The sequence below is a fragment of the Bactrocera neohumeralis genome, chromosome 2, assembly GCF_024586455.1.
Source record: "Bactrocera neohumeralis isolate Rockhampton chromosome 2, APGP_CSIRO_Bneo_wtdbg2-racon-allhic-juicebox.fasta_v2, whole genome shotgun sequence".
NCBI lineage: Eukaryota > Metazoa > Arthropoda > Insecta > Diptera > Tephritidae > Bactrocera > Bactrocera neohumeralis.
In genome coordinates this window covers 63,434,391-63,454,209 of record NC_065919.1, presented here as the reverse complement: position 1 = coordinate 63,454,209, position 19,819 = coordinate 63,434,391, and the positions used below count along the sequence as shown (strand labels likewise).

Sequence of the window (19,819 nt, the reverse complement as noted above, 5' to 3'; positions counted from 1 at the left end):
ATATTAATTAATTATATTAGTATTATGTAATTATATCAACTAATTACTTTAAATTACTTTACTTAATTAAATTTTTAATTAATACAATTAAAGCTTTAATTTAAATTTGTAATTAAAATAATTAAATAAACATATATTTTTTTTAATACCAAAGTAATTCAATAAATTTGTTGCAAATATTATTTTTGGTTTTGACAAAAATAATTTAAAGTAAATAAATTAATTAATTATAAATATATTTTTTATTTTATTTAAAATTTTTTTTTTTTTTGCTTTAAACCTGATCTTACAGTTTTCGCGATTTTAAGTGTGAGCTTTATTGACTTAATAATGATAAAGCTTAATTTTATATAAATTTGTCTCCAAACTACTTGAATTTAAATAAATAAATTTTAGCCTATATACATATATAGTATAACAAATGAGAAGCTTTTTGAATTTCAAATATTTAACTATTTGTGAAAGGCAATAAAACTAACGCCATGACTTAGCTCGTTCAAAAACAACAATTATATTTTTCCGGATATTTTTAATTTTCTATAACTTTTTTTCTATTTATTTACCACTCAGCTTATTTTTAGTTTTTCCATTAAAATCAAGAAATTACTTTCCCACAAACAACAAAAAAGTCCACGTATAGGCGTTAAAAAATGTATATTTTCCAATGACGTCTGTCTCACGTCTGACGTGTAAGTGACAAGCCGAGCGGCATTGTTAAACAAATAGCTAAATATTTGTGTGTATGCATGTATGTATGTGTATGTGTGTTTTGTATTGAGATGCCTGTGTGCTTTTGTGATTTGCTTGATTTACGAGCGAGCGAATTTCTACGCCACTCAATGCGCGAAGCCCGAAACGCGACGATCGTCCGCGTATGAACGTATGGCTTGCGTGCGTGGGCGGGCATTTGATGAGGATGAATTTCGAGAATAATGCAGCGGTGGCCAAAGCCGTTAAGTGGCAACAATTTAAATTTAAATAAACATACAACAAACAACAACAACCAAATATAAATATAAATAAGTATGAGGTCAAACTAATACAGAGAAATCGAACTTTAAAAAATATTGTGGCACATACGTTTCAGAGTGTGTGTGTGTGAGAGTTGTACACGTTCACGCGCACAAATATGATTCCCAGTAATATTTCATTTAAAATAAGCATTTGTTGACGCATGCAGGAAATTACAACAAAATCAAGGTAAATAAGAAATGTTGCTGCAACAATTGCAGGCGCAGGCATGTCAATGACCAGACTTGTGGACTAAGCAACTTTGCGCTGCATAATTGCTAATGTAAACATTGACGAATAATATTGCCGACCGCCCTCGTGGTGCAGGCCGCTCGGCCCAGAGCGCTGTTGTGGCGCTTGTGACATGTGATGCACGCACTAGTTATTTGCTCTCCAAATGAAATGGAAAAATGAAACGATTTACATTTTCAAAAAAAAGTTTTCAAATAGACGCACACACACACACATACATACATATGTACATATAAGCGCTCATTCAACACCTTCCAGCGTTCGGGCAATATTGTTGCAACGTTCCGCCAGCCAGCCAGCCAGCCAGCGAGGCAGTCATCCAGTCAGCTCACACGTCATGTATGGCAAGGCAACAAATGGATATAATAACAACATTTAAAAGGCGCCAAGTGGTTTTATAAACAAATATTGCAATGAAAAGTTAACAATAGCAAGCGTCGTGTTTGTTGAGTCTAAGAAGTTAACCGTAGCGCGTTGAGTTCTTCCCAGTCTGTGGCAACCAACTGTCTGTCTGGCTGTCGAGCTGTCATTCAGCACATTGCTGAATATGTTTGTGTGTATTCAGGAAAATTTTCCTGCTGCTCATGCACTACTTAGGCAACTTTCAGTACAAAAATACGATATTGAATATTTGGAAAAATTTGAATTTTTTTGTAAACAAAACGCTGATGGCCAGCGCAGTTGTAAGGAGAACAGCCTAATCAGTTAGCGGTTGGAAGCTGGCGTCTATCGGTGTTTAATGTCTGGCATACATTTTTACAAGACGCGTATAATGTACGGCAAGGGGTGTGAGGGGCGGTGGGCAGCGCCACGTAAAATGATGTTATGACGTACATATGTGTGTATGTAATTAAAATAAACATTTTAGTTGGCTGCAAAAGCTGCGAAATGATTGTGGCGCGGCATAAACAATTTAGGGTGCTTTTGTGGCCAAATTCTTGCTTGTTTGATGGCAGCGAAAATAGTTTTGTGAAAATTAGAAAAAATATATAAAAAATTGAATTTATAAGATGACATGGGCCTTAAAACTTCTCGAAAGGAAAGTATTGCTAATAAAAAGCAATTTTTAGTATGAGGCAAGCTTAATTTGAATGGCTTTTAAAATGTTGCAACTTGCATATGTTGCCAGAAAAGTAAATTTCTGCATGTGGCACTGCCAGAAACGCAAGTAAAACTATTTGCTGTTATAAAGTTTACATAACAACAGTTATGACTGCGCAGTAGCATTACAGTTGCGTCAAAAGGACACGAAGAATGCTCATTTATTGCTGTTTATTGTGTCTTTCATAACACACATACACACGCCGAGCACACCTTTACAAGTTTTGCGTAGCTGTAGTTGGTAATGAATTTCTTTCTTACCTCCATAAGCATTGTTCGCGTAATCTAAAACCGCTTACGGCCACACCAGGGGTTGACGCAAGGATTCCATCAAGCAATCTATGATTTCATTTACCGTTTTTACTGCACTCATTTGATATTTTTTTAATTCGAACGCATTATTGTATTCGAAATTACTGCTTGCATGTGTGTAGGTATGAATGAATCTTTTTGTGGCGCGAAGGATATAGCGCGGCTAAGGCATTTGCGTTGATAAAAAGAGGGTAGGGGCAAATTAAAAAGGTACCCCACAACTTTTTTCAAAGCATTGGCCCTAAAGGCTGCCGGGAAAAGAAGCATGTAAGTATAATTGAAGAAGCAGGAATAATTCTGCTTAACGAATGCTCGACAAGCAAGACAACAAATATATAATAAAATAAAAAACATAAATGAAACAAAGCAGATTAAAATGCCTTAAACTTGTACACAAATGGTATTTCTCTCATACATTTTTATATGTATGTGCGTATGTGTTAGTGTTGTGATTTTGTTTAGAGCGCAAAAGGTATGCTACGCCACACTAAGGGCACTAAAGGCACAAAATGAGCAATATGCGCATGCGCAACAGACACATACAGCACAATAGTGCCACAAGGAGACACAAATTGTATGCGTTAATGCCCTTTTTTAAATGCCTGCCGTACGTTTGTGTGTTACGAATTCAGTTTTTTGTAAAAGAAATATTTTTTCTCTGGAAAGCAATGCGATTTCGTTTTGAAACAATGGAAAAACCAAAGGTAGAATGTGAACCTTTTCTTAGACTGGTGCTTGTGCCTTGGCTTCATTACTGATTGCAAACGTTGTAGCATTATAGCTGGAACCTGTATGCGGCGCATATACTGCTGGCGGCAGGTAAATTGAAAGAAAGGTCGATACGCCGTTAAGGAATCATAGATGAAATTAACGAAACTAGTAATTTTGAGCAATTCTAGAGAAAAATACCGAAACGTAGCTGAGAAAAGGCAAAATATGTGGCATAGAGTACACATACATACATGTGTTTATGTGTATGTATGTGCATACATAATTGTTAAGAACACCCAAACTATTTGTGTATCACAAAAAATCTATATTTTCCTTTTGGCTTCAAATGAGAAAAGTGGAAAAAATAGAAAAAAGTAGAAAAAGAAAGTAATGAGCAGTGCTCTGAGATGCGCAGTTAGATAAGCATGTGTGTATGTGTGCAGATAATGCGTGTATCTACATCTGTAGGTATGTTGTGAAGTTTTCGGTTTGCTTTGACAGCTGAATTTTATTATATGGGGCGGCAAAAGGTTTGATAAAACGCACGGCAATTAGAATTTAAATATCAAAACGCAAAGGAGAAACTCTAATGTTGTAGCAGAGTGAGCGCTAGCACCTAAGCAACGTGTGCAACGAACACATAACTGTCACGCATGTGGCAATGTATCTTCAATTATTTTTTTCTTGTTTTTCTCTCATGTTAGTCTTCAAATGCCATTGCCGTTGTGGTTGTGGCGACAATTATGTCAACACTTTTGGCTATTAAATTGCCAACACACTTGTTACACATTGCTCGCTTGCCACATAGCAACTACGCATGTACTACATATATTTGTCAGCTCTTTTCTGTAATTTCTTGCTCAGCTGTTTAGGTGGGTGAGCGTAATAAAAATGTCTACCTACATGTAATTTATTTGTTTATAATTAGCAGTGTCTAAAATCGGCTACACGCAGTTAAATATACACTTAGAAATGTATGAAAGTGTGGCACTTGCCACACAACAGCATATGTGTATATTATATAGGTGAACATTTTATATATGTGCATCTGTGTGTAGGTGTTGCAACTAACTGCCGCTTTGCGGCATGTGTAATTTATTTGCTTGCATGCTGTGCTCAATTAACCGATTGATTTACGCGATTAATTATTTAATTAAATTATTGTGATTTTTGCAGCAAACAACTAAATTGAATGCTAATTAAGTGGAGCAAGTAGAGAAAGTTGGTGCAGAGGGTATAAATGTGGAAGTAAAAAAATAGTTACTAGAACAAGATTTTGGGTATATAAGGGACGATTTTAGGTATGTTTTACAATGATTAGAGAATTATATACAAAAATGTATATAGCGGTAAATATTTTCTGCATTAGTTTGCTGAAATTATTGGTTTTTTTTTCGTTAAAAAATACCCTCAATCTTTCACTAGTAAATATTTTTGAAGGAAAAAATTTTCGCTTGCTCAAGAATCATTGCAGTTTACTAATTAATTTCGCTTGTTGTCAATATTAATGATGATAATTTCCTTGTATGCAAGCACTTTTTGCAGCAAAATTTTTTTCACCAAAATTAAAAACTCAACAAGCAAACTCATCAACATCAAATTTTGTGATTGTAAAATTCATAAAAAGAAAAATTAATAATTACATTTCATACAACATACAACGGTGAATATTGCAAACCAGCAACAGCAACAAATATTGACAACAACAGCGAGCAAAATCTAGAATCTGAGAAATGCTTGTTTTCATGCTGTTGATGATGCGTTAAAACAGAATCACAGTATTGTACATACCCATATATGTATGTATATGTATGTTATGTGTATGTTTGCAGCATGTTAAAAGAGCAGGAAGAAGCAGACTAGGAAGCGCAGCGCTCACTGCGCAGACAGAACGTTGTCGGGGCAAACAGCAGACAATCAGCGAACAACATAGGAATCAGCCAAACATACATAGTTAGTATGAAAAACAGCCGTCAGTGCCAACAGCAGCATCACCATCATCATCGGCGTCAACATACAGATGTATTTATTGCAGCAACAACAACATGAACGACCACTAAAGCCAACAAACTAACAACCATGCTATTTACCCGTACTTCATTAATCATTATGCCAAATGCCAAAAATTCAGAAACGAAACAAAAAAAAAACAACAACAACATTATTACAATAATCATCAGCAACTGAAAGAGCGATGTTCACTTATGAATTCTTTGCGCTTTCAGGCAGTTGAGGCGGTTGGCGGTTGAGCGCTGAGTCAAAGGCGGCAACCCAGTGAGCAAAAATTTTTGATTTGGAGAAAATCATATGAAAAATATTTTTTAAATATCACGCTTTTAAGTAAAAAGTGCGCGTTGTTGTTGCCGCCACAAGCAAGTTTCGGTTACAATGTGCGATTTAGTAAAATATTATTGATTTAAAAAAAATTTATATTTAATTAATTGGCTTGTGCAAATTTTAAAATTAATTGAAATTGTAAATTATTTGCTGACTGGCTTATGTGGCCATGTTGTGTGGTATTTCATTTTAGCTGGCATGTGAGTTCACCAAGATTTATATGTGCTTAAGTATGTGCATATTTTCCGAAATAAAATCAATTTCGCTGTGCGTTATGAATAATTTTAAAAATGAATATTTATTGGGTAAATTTTTTCAAGAACGACATTGTAGAGCAAAAGGTAGGGGAAGATTGCTGAGTTGTTGTTAGCGTTTATTTTTATTTTTTTTTGGTAATATTGGTTTTTTATTTTAATTAACAAATATTTTTTGTTTAATTTAATATATTTTAATTATTTAATTTTTATTTTTAATATCTGTTTTTTATTTTTAATAAAATTTTATTATTTAATTTTTACTTTAAATAAAAATTTTGTTATTTTTTGATTATTTATTTTAATTTTTTTTTTTTTGTAGTATTAAATTTTTAATTTCAATAGAAATTTTGTTTATTTTTTTAATTATTTTTTTTTTTATTTATTTTAATTTTTTTCGTAATATTTAATTTTTAATAAAATTTTTTTAATTTTTTTTTAATTATTTATTTTAATTTTTTCCGTAATATTTAATTTTTCTCTTTAATAAAAATTTTATTAATTTTTTTAATTAAAATTTTTAAATTATTTATTTTAATTACATTTTTTCAATCTCAAAAATGCATATAAAATTTGAAATATTTTATAATATCTAAAATTTTAAGTTCATACAAACGCAACTTTCCATGCCTTGACCACCTCAGTCCACTCCCTGTCAAAGCTCAGTCAACTACCATCATGGTTTTATCACGCTCTATTCCTATCGCCAGCAATCTGTCTGCCAGTTAATACGCCTATTTGCCACAATACAAACGCACAGTCTGTGTTGCGCCTCACACTCACTTACTCACACGCGGTAAGCGCTGAGCCTGAAAAATTGTTCACACCAAACAACCATTTTACCCCCACTTCTAAGAAATGTGGCACTCACACGATTAAACCAAAACAAAAAATTGCATTAAAAGCAAGAAACAAAAAAATAAAAAAGAAAAAAAAAATTAAAAAAAGAGAAAAAACTATTTAAGTTTTAAAAGCAGTACATACATCAAGCATTCGATACACATCGCATGCAACATCGCTCACCAGCGCGACAGCAAAGTTTAACCTCTACACTCGCTGCCTACAAATTTTTGTTTTTGGCCTTTTTGTTGTTTTTGCTATTTTTATTTTGCTGCTGCTGCTTCTTCTTTCACACTTAAATAAAATATATGAGTTTCGAAAATAAACGTTCACAAAAGTCAGCTGCGGCAACTAAATTAGAAACATCAAGAGCGGCAAAAACAACAATACACACATGCAACAAAAACAATTGCACTTTGAAACGGCCAAAAGCTGAAAGAGCAAAATTTTTGTGCATACACAAACACAACAAAAGTGCATAGAGAGCAAAGCGATATTTAGAAAATGCAACACAAATACTAACAACAACTGCGTAAGCAACAAATGTTGTGTCGGCGTTATTTTTGGCAACATAAATAAAGCGAAAAAGCAGCTTTGTAGATTTGAATTTTGTTTTTCATTTTTTCGCGTTGCAATAGTGTCATTTGCTTGTTTGTGGCAGCAACAGTCTGCAAGGAAGATGCACCATGGCATAGCGGCAAGCGCATTGATGAAGACAACTATTCGCCTGACAATCATGACGTCGTTGACACACATACCCACACACACAGACGCATGCTTTTGGGCGCACTTTTGAATGATGATCGACATGATAAGCATGTTGATGAAGTTGCTGCTGCCACAGGCTGCCTACTGGCTGTCGCAATGTAAACAACACTGCATGCAGACTGCGCGATCGGCAACGCAAATCCACGTTATGCTTATATTTATTTTCAAATTCTCGCTACTTATTACACTTTTCCGAGCTATTTTTACGCAAATCGCTAAGTGTGGCACTAAGCAGTTGTTGGAAATTAATTTGTGGCGGTGCGTGTGTGTGTCTGTGAAATGCGCACAAATTAGTATATGAAAAATTATGCTACTAAATCTGCATGCCGTTGTTTATGTGCGGAATTAAGATTTTGCAATTGAGCAAATGTTGCAAGTGTGTTGCCGGCGGTTTTAGTGCAACTCAAGAGTGGGGGAATGCAAAAAAACACTTTTGTGCGTACAGAAAAGTGTTATGTGCCACATATATTTCAATACTGCAACACGCGGCTGCTATTTTTTGTTGGAATGACGCGAAATATATATGTGTTATTTATTTTGAAAAATTTTTTAAAGCTTTCTTTAAAAAGAAATTCGTCATAAAAAAAAAATTCAAAATGCAACAGCGCTTAAAATAATAACTTACACATTATTCACTTCTCAATAGTAGAGTAAAAACACAACAAAAATCTCAAATGTTGCATGTATATATAAATATTAATTAAAAAATTAATATTCTTTAGCTTTAAGTTCATAATATTTTCTGGCTTTAAAAGCCTACATCCCTTCTATAAGCAAGTAAAATAAATATGCTGCTGTGCAACATGCAACGCTGGCTTCAAAAAATCTTCAACTCCAGCAGCGCTCAACCAGCAACGGCTCAGTAGCGAAACAAAGCCATCAAAAAGCGCACAAATGAGCCATAAATAAAAACATAATTTTTCTGATTATTATTTCACTGCACTGACATGTCATATTTGGCATATTGAACATTTTTTTTAGAATTTGAAAATTGCATTTTTTTGCCTTTTGCTGCAAACTGAACATCCTTTTGTGGCGGCCACAGCGTTGTCTGCCAGAGCAACGCCACTTTTGACTTTTTGAATTTTTGTCGCAGCAGCACATGTGTTTTATAAATATATTTATGTGTACATACCACATATATGCATGTATGAATGTGGCATGCAACTACAACAGGCGCAGCACGCAAAGAAGGGCAGGCAGACAGACAGCAATCATAATGTGATGAGGTGCCTGCGTTGATGGTGTTTTTAATGTGATCTCGCACCAGCGCGCTGATGTTGATGCCGATCATGAGGCTGATATATGCTTTTAACATTGTTTTTGTAATTTTTTCATTTCTTTATTGCACACTTGAACGCGCCTCAAAAATCGTTGCAGCAGTGCGGCAAGTGCGCGGTAAGAGGAAGGGCGAATAAATATATACATATACATATATGTATTAGAAAGTTGTGGCATTATTGCGGCGAAATAAATAAAAAACAATAACAACAATACCGAAATAATATGCGCGCATAGTCGCCGCTTAGTGAATGGGAGGTCGATTTGAGTTCGACAGTCAGTCAGTTAGTCATTGGTACGGTTCATCATCATCATCAGTCGCATCGCAACTAAAGTTACGCTCAACCAGCAGGAGGGTGGCTATCAGCGGCCCCATTATGGGCAACATCCACTTCAACACCATCATAAAGCCGTTCAGCGTATTCGCCCGCACAGTGTGGACATAATTTTGATGTTAAACCATCGTAAATTATTCAAATGTCAGTGTGGCAGGCAGCAAGTGCGTTCTTATGATGTCACCAACAACGCGCACTGCTGGCGAGTACATATGCTGGAATGTTGCAAACATGCGCGCTGACTGCTGCGCGTTGCCAAAGGAAGTGCCTAAGTGTTGTAGGGTTGCAGTAGTGATTTTTTCACTAATTTGTTTTTTTTTTTTTTTCAAAGAGTCTGTCTCCAAAAGTAGCTCGAGATTTATTTGCGTCGACTCCAGTTGCTGGCACGCTAAAGGAAGTGGCAACTTGTGTTTTCAATTTTCGTCGACTTTGTATTTCCTTTCGATTTGCTTGTTTCACATTCATAATTATTTTTAATTCTTTTTAATTTTTTGTTTTCGTTTCTTATGGTGTTGCACAAACGCGCTCAATTAGTGGGCATTGGCACTACAGGCAGCAGGGCGTTGCTGGCAAGCAGACTACGCGGCTATGTGTCACCGCATGTCAATGTATGGCTGAGTATCTGCTGCAACCAACATCATTCCACCACCAAGTCCACCAACCGCGCGCACTCACACGCCCGCCCGTCCGCCTGCTTGCCACACATATTTGTCACATCTGTTTGTGCTCAACATTGTTTTGCTTTCCATTGAAATAATATTTTTATTGTGCATCTTTAGCATTTAATTTCAACGCCACGGATGTGCACAACAATAACAACAACTATCAAACAACCAAATGTTGGAGAAACCAAAAATTAAATTAAGTATTCCTGCTTTATAAGTACATACATACATATGTACGCATACTTATTTATACATATTTGCGCGCTCGTCTGTCAATTCCCGAGTTTTAACTCAAGTAGCTCAACTTAGATTTGGCAAAATGATTGAAATCATACGGCGTCTGCGCGCAACTCAGCTTGATTTGGACTTTGCATGAATGTTGCCTCCCGCTTGTGGAAATTTCGCCCTCACCGCCTATGCCAGCATTGTTCTTGTTGTTTTTATTTAATTATTCTACCCCCGGTAATCTGATCGTTTAACAGTTTTGTACGCGCTCAAGTACGCGAGTGTCTGCCACATGTGTTGGATTTTAGAAAATAATCTCCAATTACCAGTCAAGTGGATCTGCTGGCTGGCGTGGCAGTCAGTTTGTCAGTTAGTAAGGCAGCGAAGTGTAGCGCATATAATCCATCAATCAGTAAGTAAGCAAGCAGAATTTATGCCTAAGTGCAGTTGAATATTTCGGAATATACTAGTAATGGCAATGAAATCGAAAACTTTTCTAGGGTAAAAGTGAAATGAAATCTCAGCCGCCGCTTAAGTGGGAATTAGCAGGAAGAAAGTATGGTTATTCGCGGAAATAGTATGTGGCACATATGTTTCGGATCTATTTTGGAACAAAATTGGTAAACCACATTTTAAGCAGATTCAAGAAAACCCGAACCCGAAGAAATACTTGAATATTCAAGATAACTTATTTTAAAAACGAAGTGCTTAAATTAGAGCTGCATATGTTTCCGAAACATCCCTTATAGTCACTAAAAAATTTGCAGTTATTTAAATTTGTTTCACAGTTTTTTTGGAGATCGTCACCTAGAATACAAAATAAAGTAACACCACTTTTCATAAGTTTACATATGAAGAAAAAATGATATAATAGACACTACTCATATTGACACAAAATTTGAGTTTTGGTTATAAAATGGTTATGTATTGGTTATATATCGGTTATAAAGGTTAAGGTAACCAGTATATCTCTGACAGCGGAATCGCCTCAAGTTTAATATGTCACAATTATAGTGAATTTTTTATTTAAAAACAGCGAGAGCTTAACTTTATTGATATTGAAAGACCTTAGTACCTTGATGAAAACACATGAAATACTCTATGCTATGATTTTCTTTATTTATTGTAAATTTTTTTAATTTGCTTTAATTATTTCAATATTTTGTAACCGCTAATTTACTTCAATATCTCTTAGAATCATTTATATAAGTATTTCTATAAATATCTTACCTGTTTGCTGAACATTGCTATATCTTCATTGAATGATTCTGACGAACAGACATCACCACCTTGCACGCCAGGTTCTCGGGGCGTACATGTGGCCAGCTCACATTTTTCAAATATTAGCGCCAAGAGCGGGAATAGTGGATGTCTGCAAAGGGAAAAATCAAAAACACAACTCATTAGTATATGCCAGATGAACACAGAAAATAAATATTTACAAAAATAACTATATATATAATACAAAAAATATATATAGATATACCAAAACAATATATATATGTATATAGAGATTAAAAAATATATACATATTTACACTTCAATAAAATCAAGAGTAACGCACTTAAAGCGCAAATAAAAAGCGCATTTGTTTATACTAATTACCGCAGAGTAATGAAAGCACTGCGTACTAAAAGTGTGGCCACCAACGCCCATCAAAAGCCATTAATGGTGTGGCAAAAATAAGCAACAACAAACCAACTCATAGCCAAGTGCGCGTCTACATAACAACAACATGGCAGCAACTTTATTTCTCAATGCGCACCCAAGTAGTGGGCGAATTAGCATGAGAGTTGAGCTGAAAGTTGCCAAAGTACTAAGTAATGCATTTTAATTAGAGCATGCACCGAGCGACGCATCAGTGGCAGCCATTTTTAGCTGTGAAATGCCAAAGCCAGCAAAGTGCGCGCATAACTTTTGGAAAGCCGGAGATGAAGCAATGTACTTATTAACCAAACGACAAGTGGATGCGCTGCGGTGCGCTGTGAGAACTGTGTTGTGGGTTGCGCTGTGCAGTGGGTGTGTTGCTTGCAACTTGACGCTCCCGACGCCGCTGGATGCGCGCAGCAATATTACACGCTGAAAAGTCATTTAAGGGTGGCGGCACAGCTGTATGTATATGTTGTGTGTATGTGTGTAGTTTTAGAACTGAAGTCGAAAGTGATTTGGTGCGGCCGCGCGGTGCGTTGTTGGCAGATCCGTAGCAAAGTGGTTGGCAAAAGGGCGCATGTTGCATGATGCTGCAGGCGCGGAGAATGTTTCATGGGAGACGGTTGAGTTGGGAACAAGTAGTGTGGGGGGGTATGATTTGCTATGTTGCACGCTGTGGTGGCACCAATAAATGCGTATAAATAATGAGCTGCAGTGGCGTTGGTGCATGGAATGTCGTTACTTAGCGGCAACGGTTGCTGGTGGCTTGCGTTTCGTTGTTGGTGCAATGTTTTCTTGGCAACTGTGGTGGTGGAAAGTGCGCGCATTAGATGTTTGGTCTTTGGAATGGTAAAATTTTTGGAATTAAAATAAAGAGGGGGCAATCTTAAGGCGATGGGACAATATTTTTTTTTTGTTTTTTAAATATTAATTTAAGAATGTGAAAACTTGGTAAAAGTGAATAGAGAAATATATTTTTTTTCATGTAAACAGCTTACTTTCCCTTACTGAACACCCACACACACATAAAAACATTATTGCGTGTCTATAATAACGCCGTTTACCTATCTATAATTGAGTGCAACATGTTGCTGACCTTAAAACGTTTGTCTCAGAATTAATGGTTAAATTGTTTTAAATTGTTTTATAGCGTCAACGTTGCCACACACCACATAAATTACGTTTTACTACTGAAAGAGCAACAACAATAACAACAATTATTGTTTTAAAACACATCTCTAGAGGCGGGGCGTGCGAGTTACGGGCGCCTGCGAGAGAGCAACTTAATACTGTAACAGTTGGCAGCACGTAAAAACAGTTAATATGCAATTAAATGTATGTGTGTGTGTGTGTGTGTAGCGCCAAAAACTTGCATAAATGGCAATAATTTATTGAAATCAACAAGTATGTGACAGCAACAGCGCTAAAAAGGAGGGTCATTGCTGCACGAAAACGTAATAAATCTCAGAGCGCAAAAGCACTACACACACAAACACCAACGCAGACGTCAGAGATATATACTAGTCAAAATAAGTGGCAGTGTTGCCGCCAGAGCCTGCGCGAGCCGTTCGGCAACTAGTAGGCAGCGCTGCCGGGTGTTGTTGCTGTTATTTGTTGTTGTTATCACAATTTATTAATAAAATCGCAGCGCGGCGTTGTGTTCACAAGTCTTGTTGCATGCATTTTTTTCGTCTGACCGCCTTTTGTACGCCTCCCTGAAAAGCTGCGCCATGTGACTTAATCAAAATTGACAGCAGCTGTCAAATAATTTGCAAAACTCAACGTACTACGAAGCTATGACGGTAATAATATGCTTGCAACAACAAAATGATAAGAAAATATTGAACATTAGCACATGCCAAGTGAGTTTTTGCGGACTGTCAAAAGCGAAAAGTGAATCAGCTGTTTGCCTTTGACTGCCATCCGTATTACTGAGAAAGAGCGCGAGAGAGAGAGAGAGCGCGCAAAGATACTGCAGCACCCACAAATGTGTCATAATGACATTACCGACTGTCAAAAAGTGACAGGCGCACAAGCAGCGGCGCGTTGATAACTTTGACCAATATCTGTCAAAACGCAAAATATATTTACGGCTATCTACAATTTGTATATCTTGTTATTCTACGTTATTTATTATTATTTTTTTTAATGTGGTTGTTGTTGTTGTTGTTGTGTATCTCGTGAGACTCGCTTTCAGCTGTGCGCTTTCGACTTGTCACACTGGCAATTTGTGCGTGTCAACACTGAACTTCAATAAAAGCAGTAGCAGCAGACAAAACTGGACTCAGCAACATTTATATTGGCCGGCTGTAGAGCCTGTTTGCTGTACGCGCCGCTGACGCCACCGTCGCTGCTGGTGCCGCGGCTGCTGACTCTGCCGCTCCACCGTAATGACAAATTGTTTTTCATGTGCAACTCGACGTTTAACTGTGTGTGTGTGTGCGTGTGTTCGCTTGTTTTGCCGGCTGAATTTGTTGTTGTACTACAGTCACATGATAAATGGTTTATTTGGGTGTCTGCGAGTGCACATATGAATGCTACTAAAATTTTTAAATTTATTATTATTACTTTTTTGAGCTTCACATGCCTGGCACTTGATTAATAAAAAAAATATGTAGACATTTTCGCAACCATTTCTGCGCCGCTGCAAAGTAAAACAAATGTTTAGCAACATGTTGCGGCAACATACTTTTGTATATAATAGTGTGTTTTTGTATGCAAAGAAACATATTTCATTTTGAATAATTTTTGGTGAATAAAAATCTATTAGCAGCAAACAGCTGCCAGCGACGCGCAGCCGGTTTCTGCTTCACCTTTGCTCACTTCCCTATATTGGCTTGCTAACCAACTGCGCGCTGCTCTTTTTCTTACACCTTTACCGCCGCCATAACATATGCTCAATGCGCTGCATACACATACACACTTTCGTACATATGTATGTATAAGATATCCTTTTTATTTGTATGTACTTTTTTCTGTATATCCTCACAGCAAATTTCAATAATCCATGCGCAAACAGTCAAAGAATGGCATTCCGCGCTCGGCGAAGAACGCCGAAAAAATTCATTTTCTTCCCTAAAAATGATCATGGTCTTTTGTATTGCGGGATAATGGCTTGAAATGGCCAGCTACATGTGTTCTCTTGGGTTGCTTTCGTTGAAAAAATAAATGGTTTTGTTGCTTTAATTTCCAGTTCCCTTTGCTCGATTAAAATTGATGGATTATGTATGGTCATTTGCGTTGAAAATGTGCCTGCCGCTGTGTCTGACAATGCGGCAGCTATTTAAATGTGTATATGTATGTGTATTTATAAATATATACATATATGAGTATACTTGCTCATCGGTTCCAGTATTTCGAAGGGAACTGAAGTAAGTTGCTTTAATTCCTTGTTAGGATTATACAAAAAAATGCCATTTGGTCTTTCTAGCTAATTTTTTTGTTACTATAAAATATAGCTTTAATTTTAATTTTTTCAGTAAAGGTACAGTAATGTACAAAATAATGCTTCAAGAGCTTGAAAAATAGTTACTTATTAAAAAATTGTCACTAAAGCTAAAACTATTTGGCGTAAAAATGAATATTAATAATTTTTTTAGAATAAAAAATTTATATACAATGGACAAAAACAAATTTTTAGTTAGCAGTACGGTAGTCGTCAATAAAAGAGTTAACAAATTTTGAAATAAAAAATTCATATTGATTATTTATTTGATTATTTTTGCAATGAAAATTAAATATATAATTGACAAAAAATATTTCAAACACTAATAGGGTAGTCCTTTAAATAAAAAAAAAACAATTTTGTGTCAAATTTTATTCTTTAAAAATTTATACTTCAAAAGTAAGCTAAATATAGAATTGACAAAAACGTTATTTCAAATAATAATAGAATAGTCCTCAAAAGAAAAAATATTTGTATCAAATACTATTTTTTTAAATTTTATTGCTTAAAAGTTAGCTAAATATATATTATATATACATATATACATATAAATATATATTTCGTCATTTTAAATTAATTTATAAAAAAAATTAAGAATATTATTTCTTAAAATCATATTGTTTAAAAAATGCTAAACTATAATGAAGAACAAGTATTATAATTTTTTTTATTATATTATTATTTTTTTTATAAATATTCTTTTTTTCAATTTTTTTAATTATATTTTTGGTAACTTTTTATTTAGTCATTCATTTAAATTCCACGCAACCTCCTTTCTGATTGCACCTTTCCGTTTGATTTGACCAAATAAATAAGCGCAGACAATTCGACGTCCCGACTTTGCCACCAAAAAAGATATCCGCCATCCAACATAAACTAATACCACAACTTTACAGTTGGCTTCACGCTTCTGCAAACAAATTGCACCTGAACAAAATTAGGGTATGTGCGCACGCAACAACAAAGACACGAATCTAGTGAGCATAATGGCTTTTTAGTTAAATTCTTTTTCGGTTAGCAAATGGAGGGCTTTTTCCTGCTACACTTCCACACTTACTTAACAAGTTAGTTAGAGGTAAGTGAGGGGAATTAATAAAACTGTATAAATGACGCCTAAATGCAGTACCTAATTTTTTCTGTTTTAACGTTTTTTCATTTCTTTTTAATATTTTTTCACTTTTTTTGATTTTTTTTTTTTTGAATTTTTTTCATATATTTTTTCTAAACAAATGCTTTTTGTGCGCTTGCAGAGCAATTTCACTACCTTGCTGCGGTTTTTTCACCCTCGATTTGTGCACTAGCCAGCGAACACTATAATTTTTCAATTAGAATTTCAAATGGTTGCTGTCACTCCCCACCACTTTGACCAGCACTCAGTCATTTGCTCGTTTATTTGACATTTAATTGAATAATTTTCTTCGGAATGACGAGCGGCAAGCGAGCGCAAAAGCAAAAGCATGTTTCAGCAGTAAATTTTTTATGTTTATTTTTTCTATATAACCATTTCTTCATGTTATCTACTTTATTAGAGAATGGAATGGAATGGAAGAAAAAACGAAACGCTTTTGGGGCGTTTGATATGCCTGCACTTAAGGCACTTTAACACATTGCAAGCTGTTGTTATTGTTGGATTGCATGCGCTGCTGATCAGCAGCTATAACACGAACACAAGCACAAACACAAACACAAACATATATATTTCTAAATATATATAACAGGCAGTGCATTAGCGCTTTGTGCTTATATCCTTTTTTCGAAATGTCCTTTCATTGTTTCGTGCTCTTTCACTTTGTATCTTTGAGATAGCTGCTAACTTTTGTGTTGCCAATAAAAGTGACGACTCATGCGCGCTTACAGATGTACGATGACAAGCCAAAAGATGAACTAAAAAGCATGCATACAGCTGAGTGGCACGCATACACCTAAGTGGCACGTATACAAACACCTTACTTGTATGTGTGTGCACTTGTATGTGTGTGCTTGTGGTTTCTTACATTTTAACCGTTTTTATGGAGTCCGAACGAACGCAACCGGCCTTTTTTTTGTGCAAGTCATAAAAGTGCTGCTGCGGCCAGTTGGCAACGCCGGTCATTCAGGTTGTTTACTTTTATGATAGGCACTAACACGCATTTATGAGGCGCAGTGTTGTGGCTGAATGTGATGTGTGCGCGCGCATATGCAACCTGTCCATTTCATCTTATGTGGCACGTCAGCAACGCGGCGCGCTCGGACATTTGAGTGCGCTTACAAGTTGTTAGCAAACACTTGAGCAAAGGTGTTAAGTTCTTAATAAAAATGTGCACATTTACTGCTGCTGCTGCGCGCTGCCGCCACAATAAATTTGTTCGTAATGCTGCAGCTGTTGTTGTTGCTTAACTCCTACTCATCTTCAGCGCGCGCTGCAACGCTTCGCGTGTTTATCACTCTCGTTGTTCTTGTTGTTCTTGTTTTCATTTCATTTTTTTATTGCTGTTGTTGCGCGTTGTCTTAATACTTGTATATCTACAACCCAATAAGTGTTGTTGTACAATGCACTTGATTTCATAATTACCCCTTTGTGTGTGCAACACTTCAGCATTCACACCGGCGATGGGTGATTATGATGCCAAAATGTTGAAGGTGAGCATGTGCTAAAGTGTTTTTCGATCTACAGCTCATTTTTTATGCACGTTCTTTTATTATTTATTTTTGTGTGCTCCACAATTTCGCATTGCCCTTTAGTAGGTGTGAATTGCACATAAGTGCAATGTTTTACTCACCGCTCTGGGGGTGCAATCGAAGGGAAGCTGCTGTTCGGTAAACAGGTGAATCGAATTTCGCACCTATGTGCTAATTGTTAGTAATAATATGTGAAATTAGCAATTTCGGTTGTTCATTGACGCCGAAGGTGTCTGTGTTGTGTGTTAGAACTATAAAGACGGCCGGCGAAAATGTTGTAAATCAAATTGTTGTTGTGGTCTGATACAATTTGTGAAAACTGCGCATTTAATTGATGGCAAACAGCTTACGGCTTAATGAATTCATAATTTTTTTTTCGCTTTGATAGCTTAAATGAATGTGCGAGACACTTAAATGCATATGTCAGCCGAAAAATATTAATAGCGAAGCTTTTCCAAAGTTTTTGCTCAAACAGCAGCTTTAAAGTGAAAGCTAACTACTGTTTGCTTATAGTTTGATCTTAATATACGTATGCACTAAATAATATACAGTTATTTGAAAAGCTTCAAATTTTTTTTTGCAATATAAGCTTTTATATGAAAGCCTTTTGAATTATTGCGCTTAAAAGCATTACCTAATGAAAGCTCATTTTCTTAGAAGTAAAGTCCTTCTTTCTTATCATTGGTTAACAAATGCAGGCTGTCTTTCTAATAAGTGAAAGCAATTTATTAACAAATGAAAACTTTTTTACATGTGAAAGCTCTTTTTTAACAAATCAAAGCTTTTTTACCAGTGCAAACTCTTTTTTGATACCTCCAAAGTAATTTACTGCAAAAACAATTTCATAATAAATAAATATAAGCTTTTTCTACATGTGAAAGCTCTTTATTTTACAAATGAAACTTTTTCTTTTTTAACAAATAAAAGCTTTTTTACCAGTGCAAACTCTTTTTTGATTACTGCAAGGTAACTTACTGTAAAAGCAATTTCTTAATAAATAAATATAAGCTTTTTCTAAATGTGAAAGCTCTTTATTTTACAAATGAAAGCTCTTTTTTACAAGTGAAAGCTCTCTTTCGACGCAGTAAAAGCACCATTTACTGCACTTCACCACTAAAAGCAATTACTTAACAAATGTAAGCATTTTTGGCATGCGAAAGCTCTTTCTTTTACAAGTAAAAGCTCTCGTTTAATGTAGTGAAAGTAAATTATATATTTCGGAACTTTTTAGGTTGTATTTAGCCGAAAATAGCTGCAAATAACAGCTACAACTAAATTTTGTTTCTTAATTAGACTTATTCATTACAAATTGTCTAAATCTGTGTAACATTTATCACCTATTGACTTCGAAATATTTCTTTGTCATTTCATTATCTATAAGTCCGTAATTTATGCATTTAATTTCCCTTAAGCATTGCATTCATTCTCGGGCGCCTATTTTAATACCATTAAAAGGTGATTTCCCCTCTTCCGCCATTGCGTCAGGTCAGTAATTAACACTACTATTGCTACTATCAACAACTGCTCAACAGCTGGGTGATTCACTCACTCACTCTACACATTAATTAGTAATCCACAACAGCTTATGACGGATACAAATTGTATATTTGATAAGCAAAAGTTGGAAAACGACACTCTCATGCGTGCGCTGCGTCGAGGGTCGCTCGACTTCGGCGGCTTGTGAATGGCAAATGTACTATATATTGAGTTATATACATACATATATATATGTATATAAAAATTCTTACTTTTTATTGATCAACTACAAACAGACGGTTGATCATTTTTGCAAAAGCAAATGACCGGCAGACAATGCGACAAGTGACGCGCGTATTTATGTTGCTGTCAAAAAGATGACATATTACAATATGATAACTTGTCACAAAAACAGACAGGCGTGCAATGTAGCGATGTATAGATTTGTTGTAGCAGGCGCATTTCGTGGCATAGAGCGCTCAGAACGGAGCCGGTGCT

General features: G+C 35.5%; 1 protein-coding gene across 1 annotated transcript in view; it reads right to left on the bottom strand.

Moving 5' to 3' along the window:
- Positions 1–19,819, bottom strand: part of LOC126751079 (homeobox protein homothorax) — a 317,674-nt gene that overhangs the window by 267,339 nt on the left and 30,516 nt on the right. Inside the window, exon 3 of the mRNA XM_050461014.1 lies at positions 11,323–11,464. Coding sequence (XP_050316971.1) covers positions 11,323–11,464 — 142 coding nt within the window. The remainder of the gene's footprint in view (positions 1–11,322; positions 11,465–19,819) is intronic.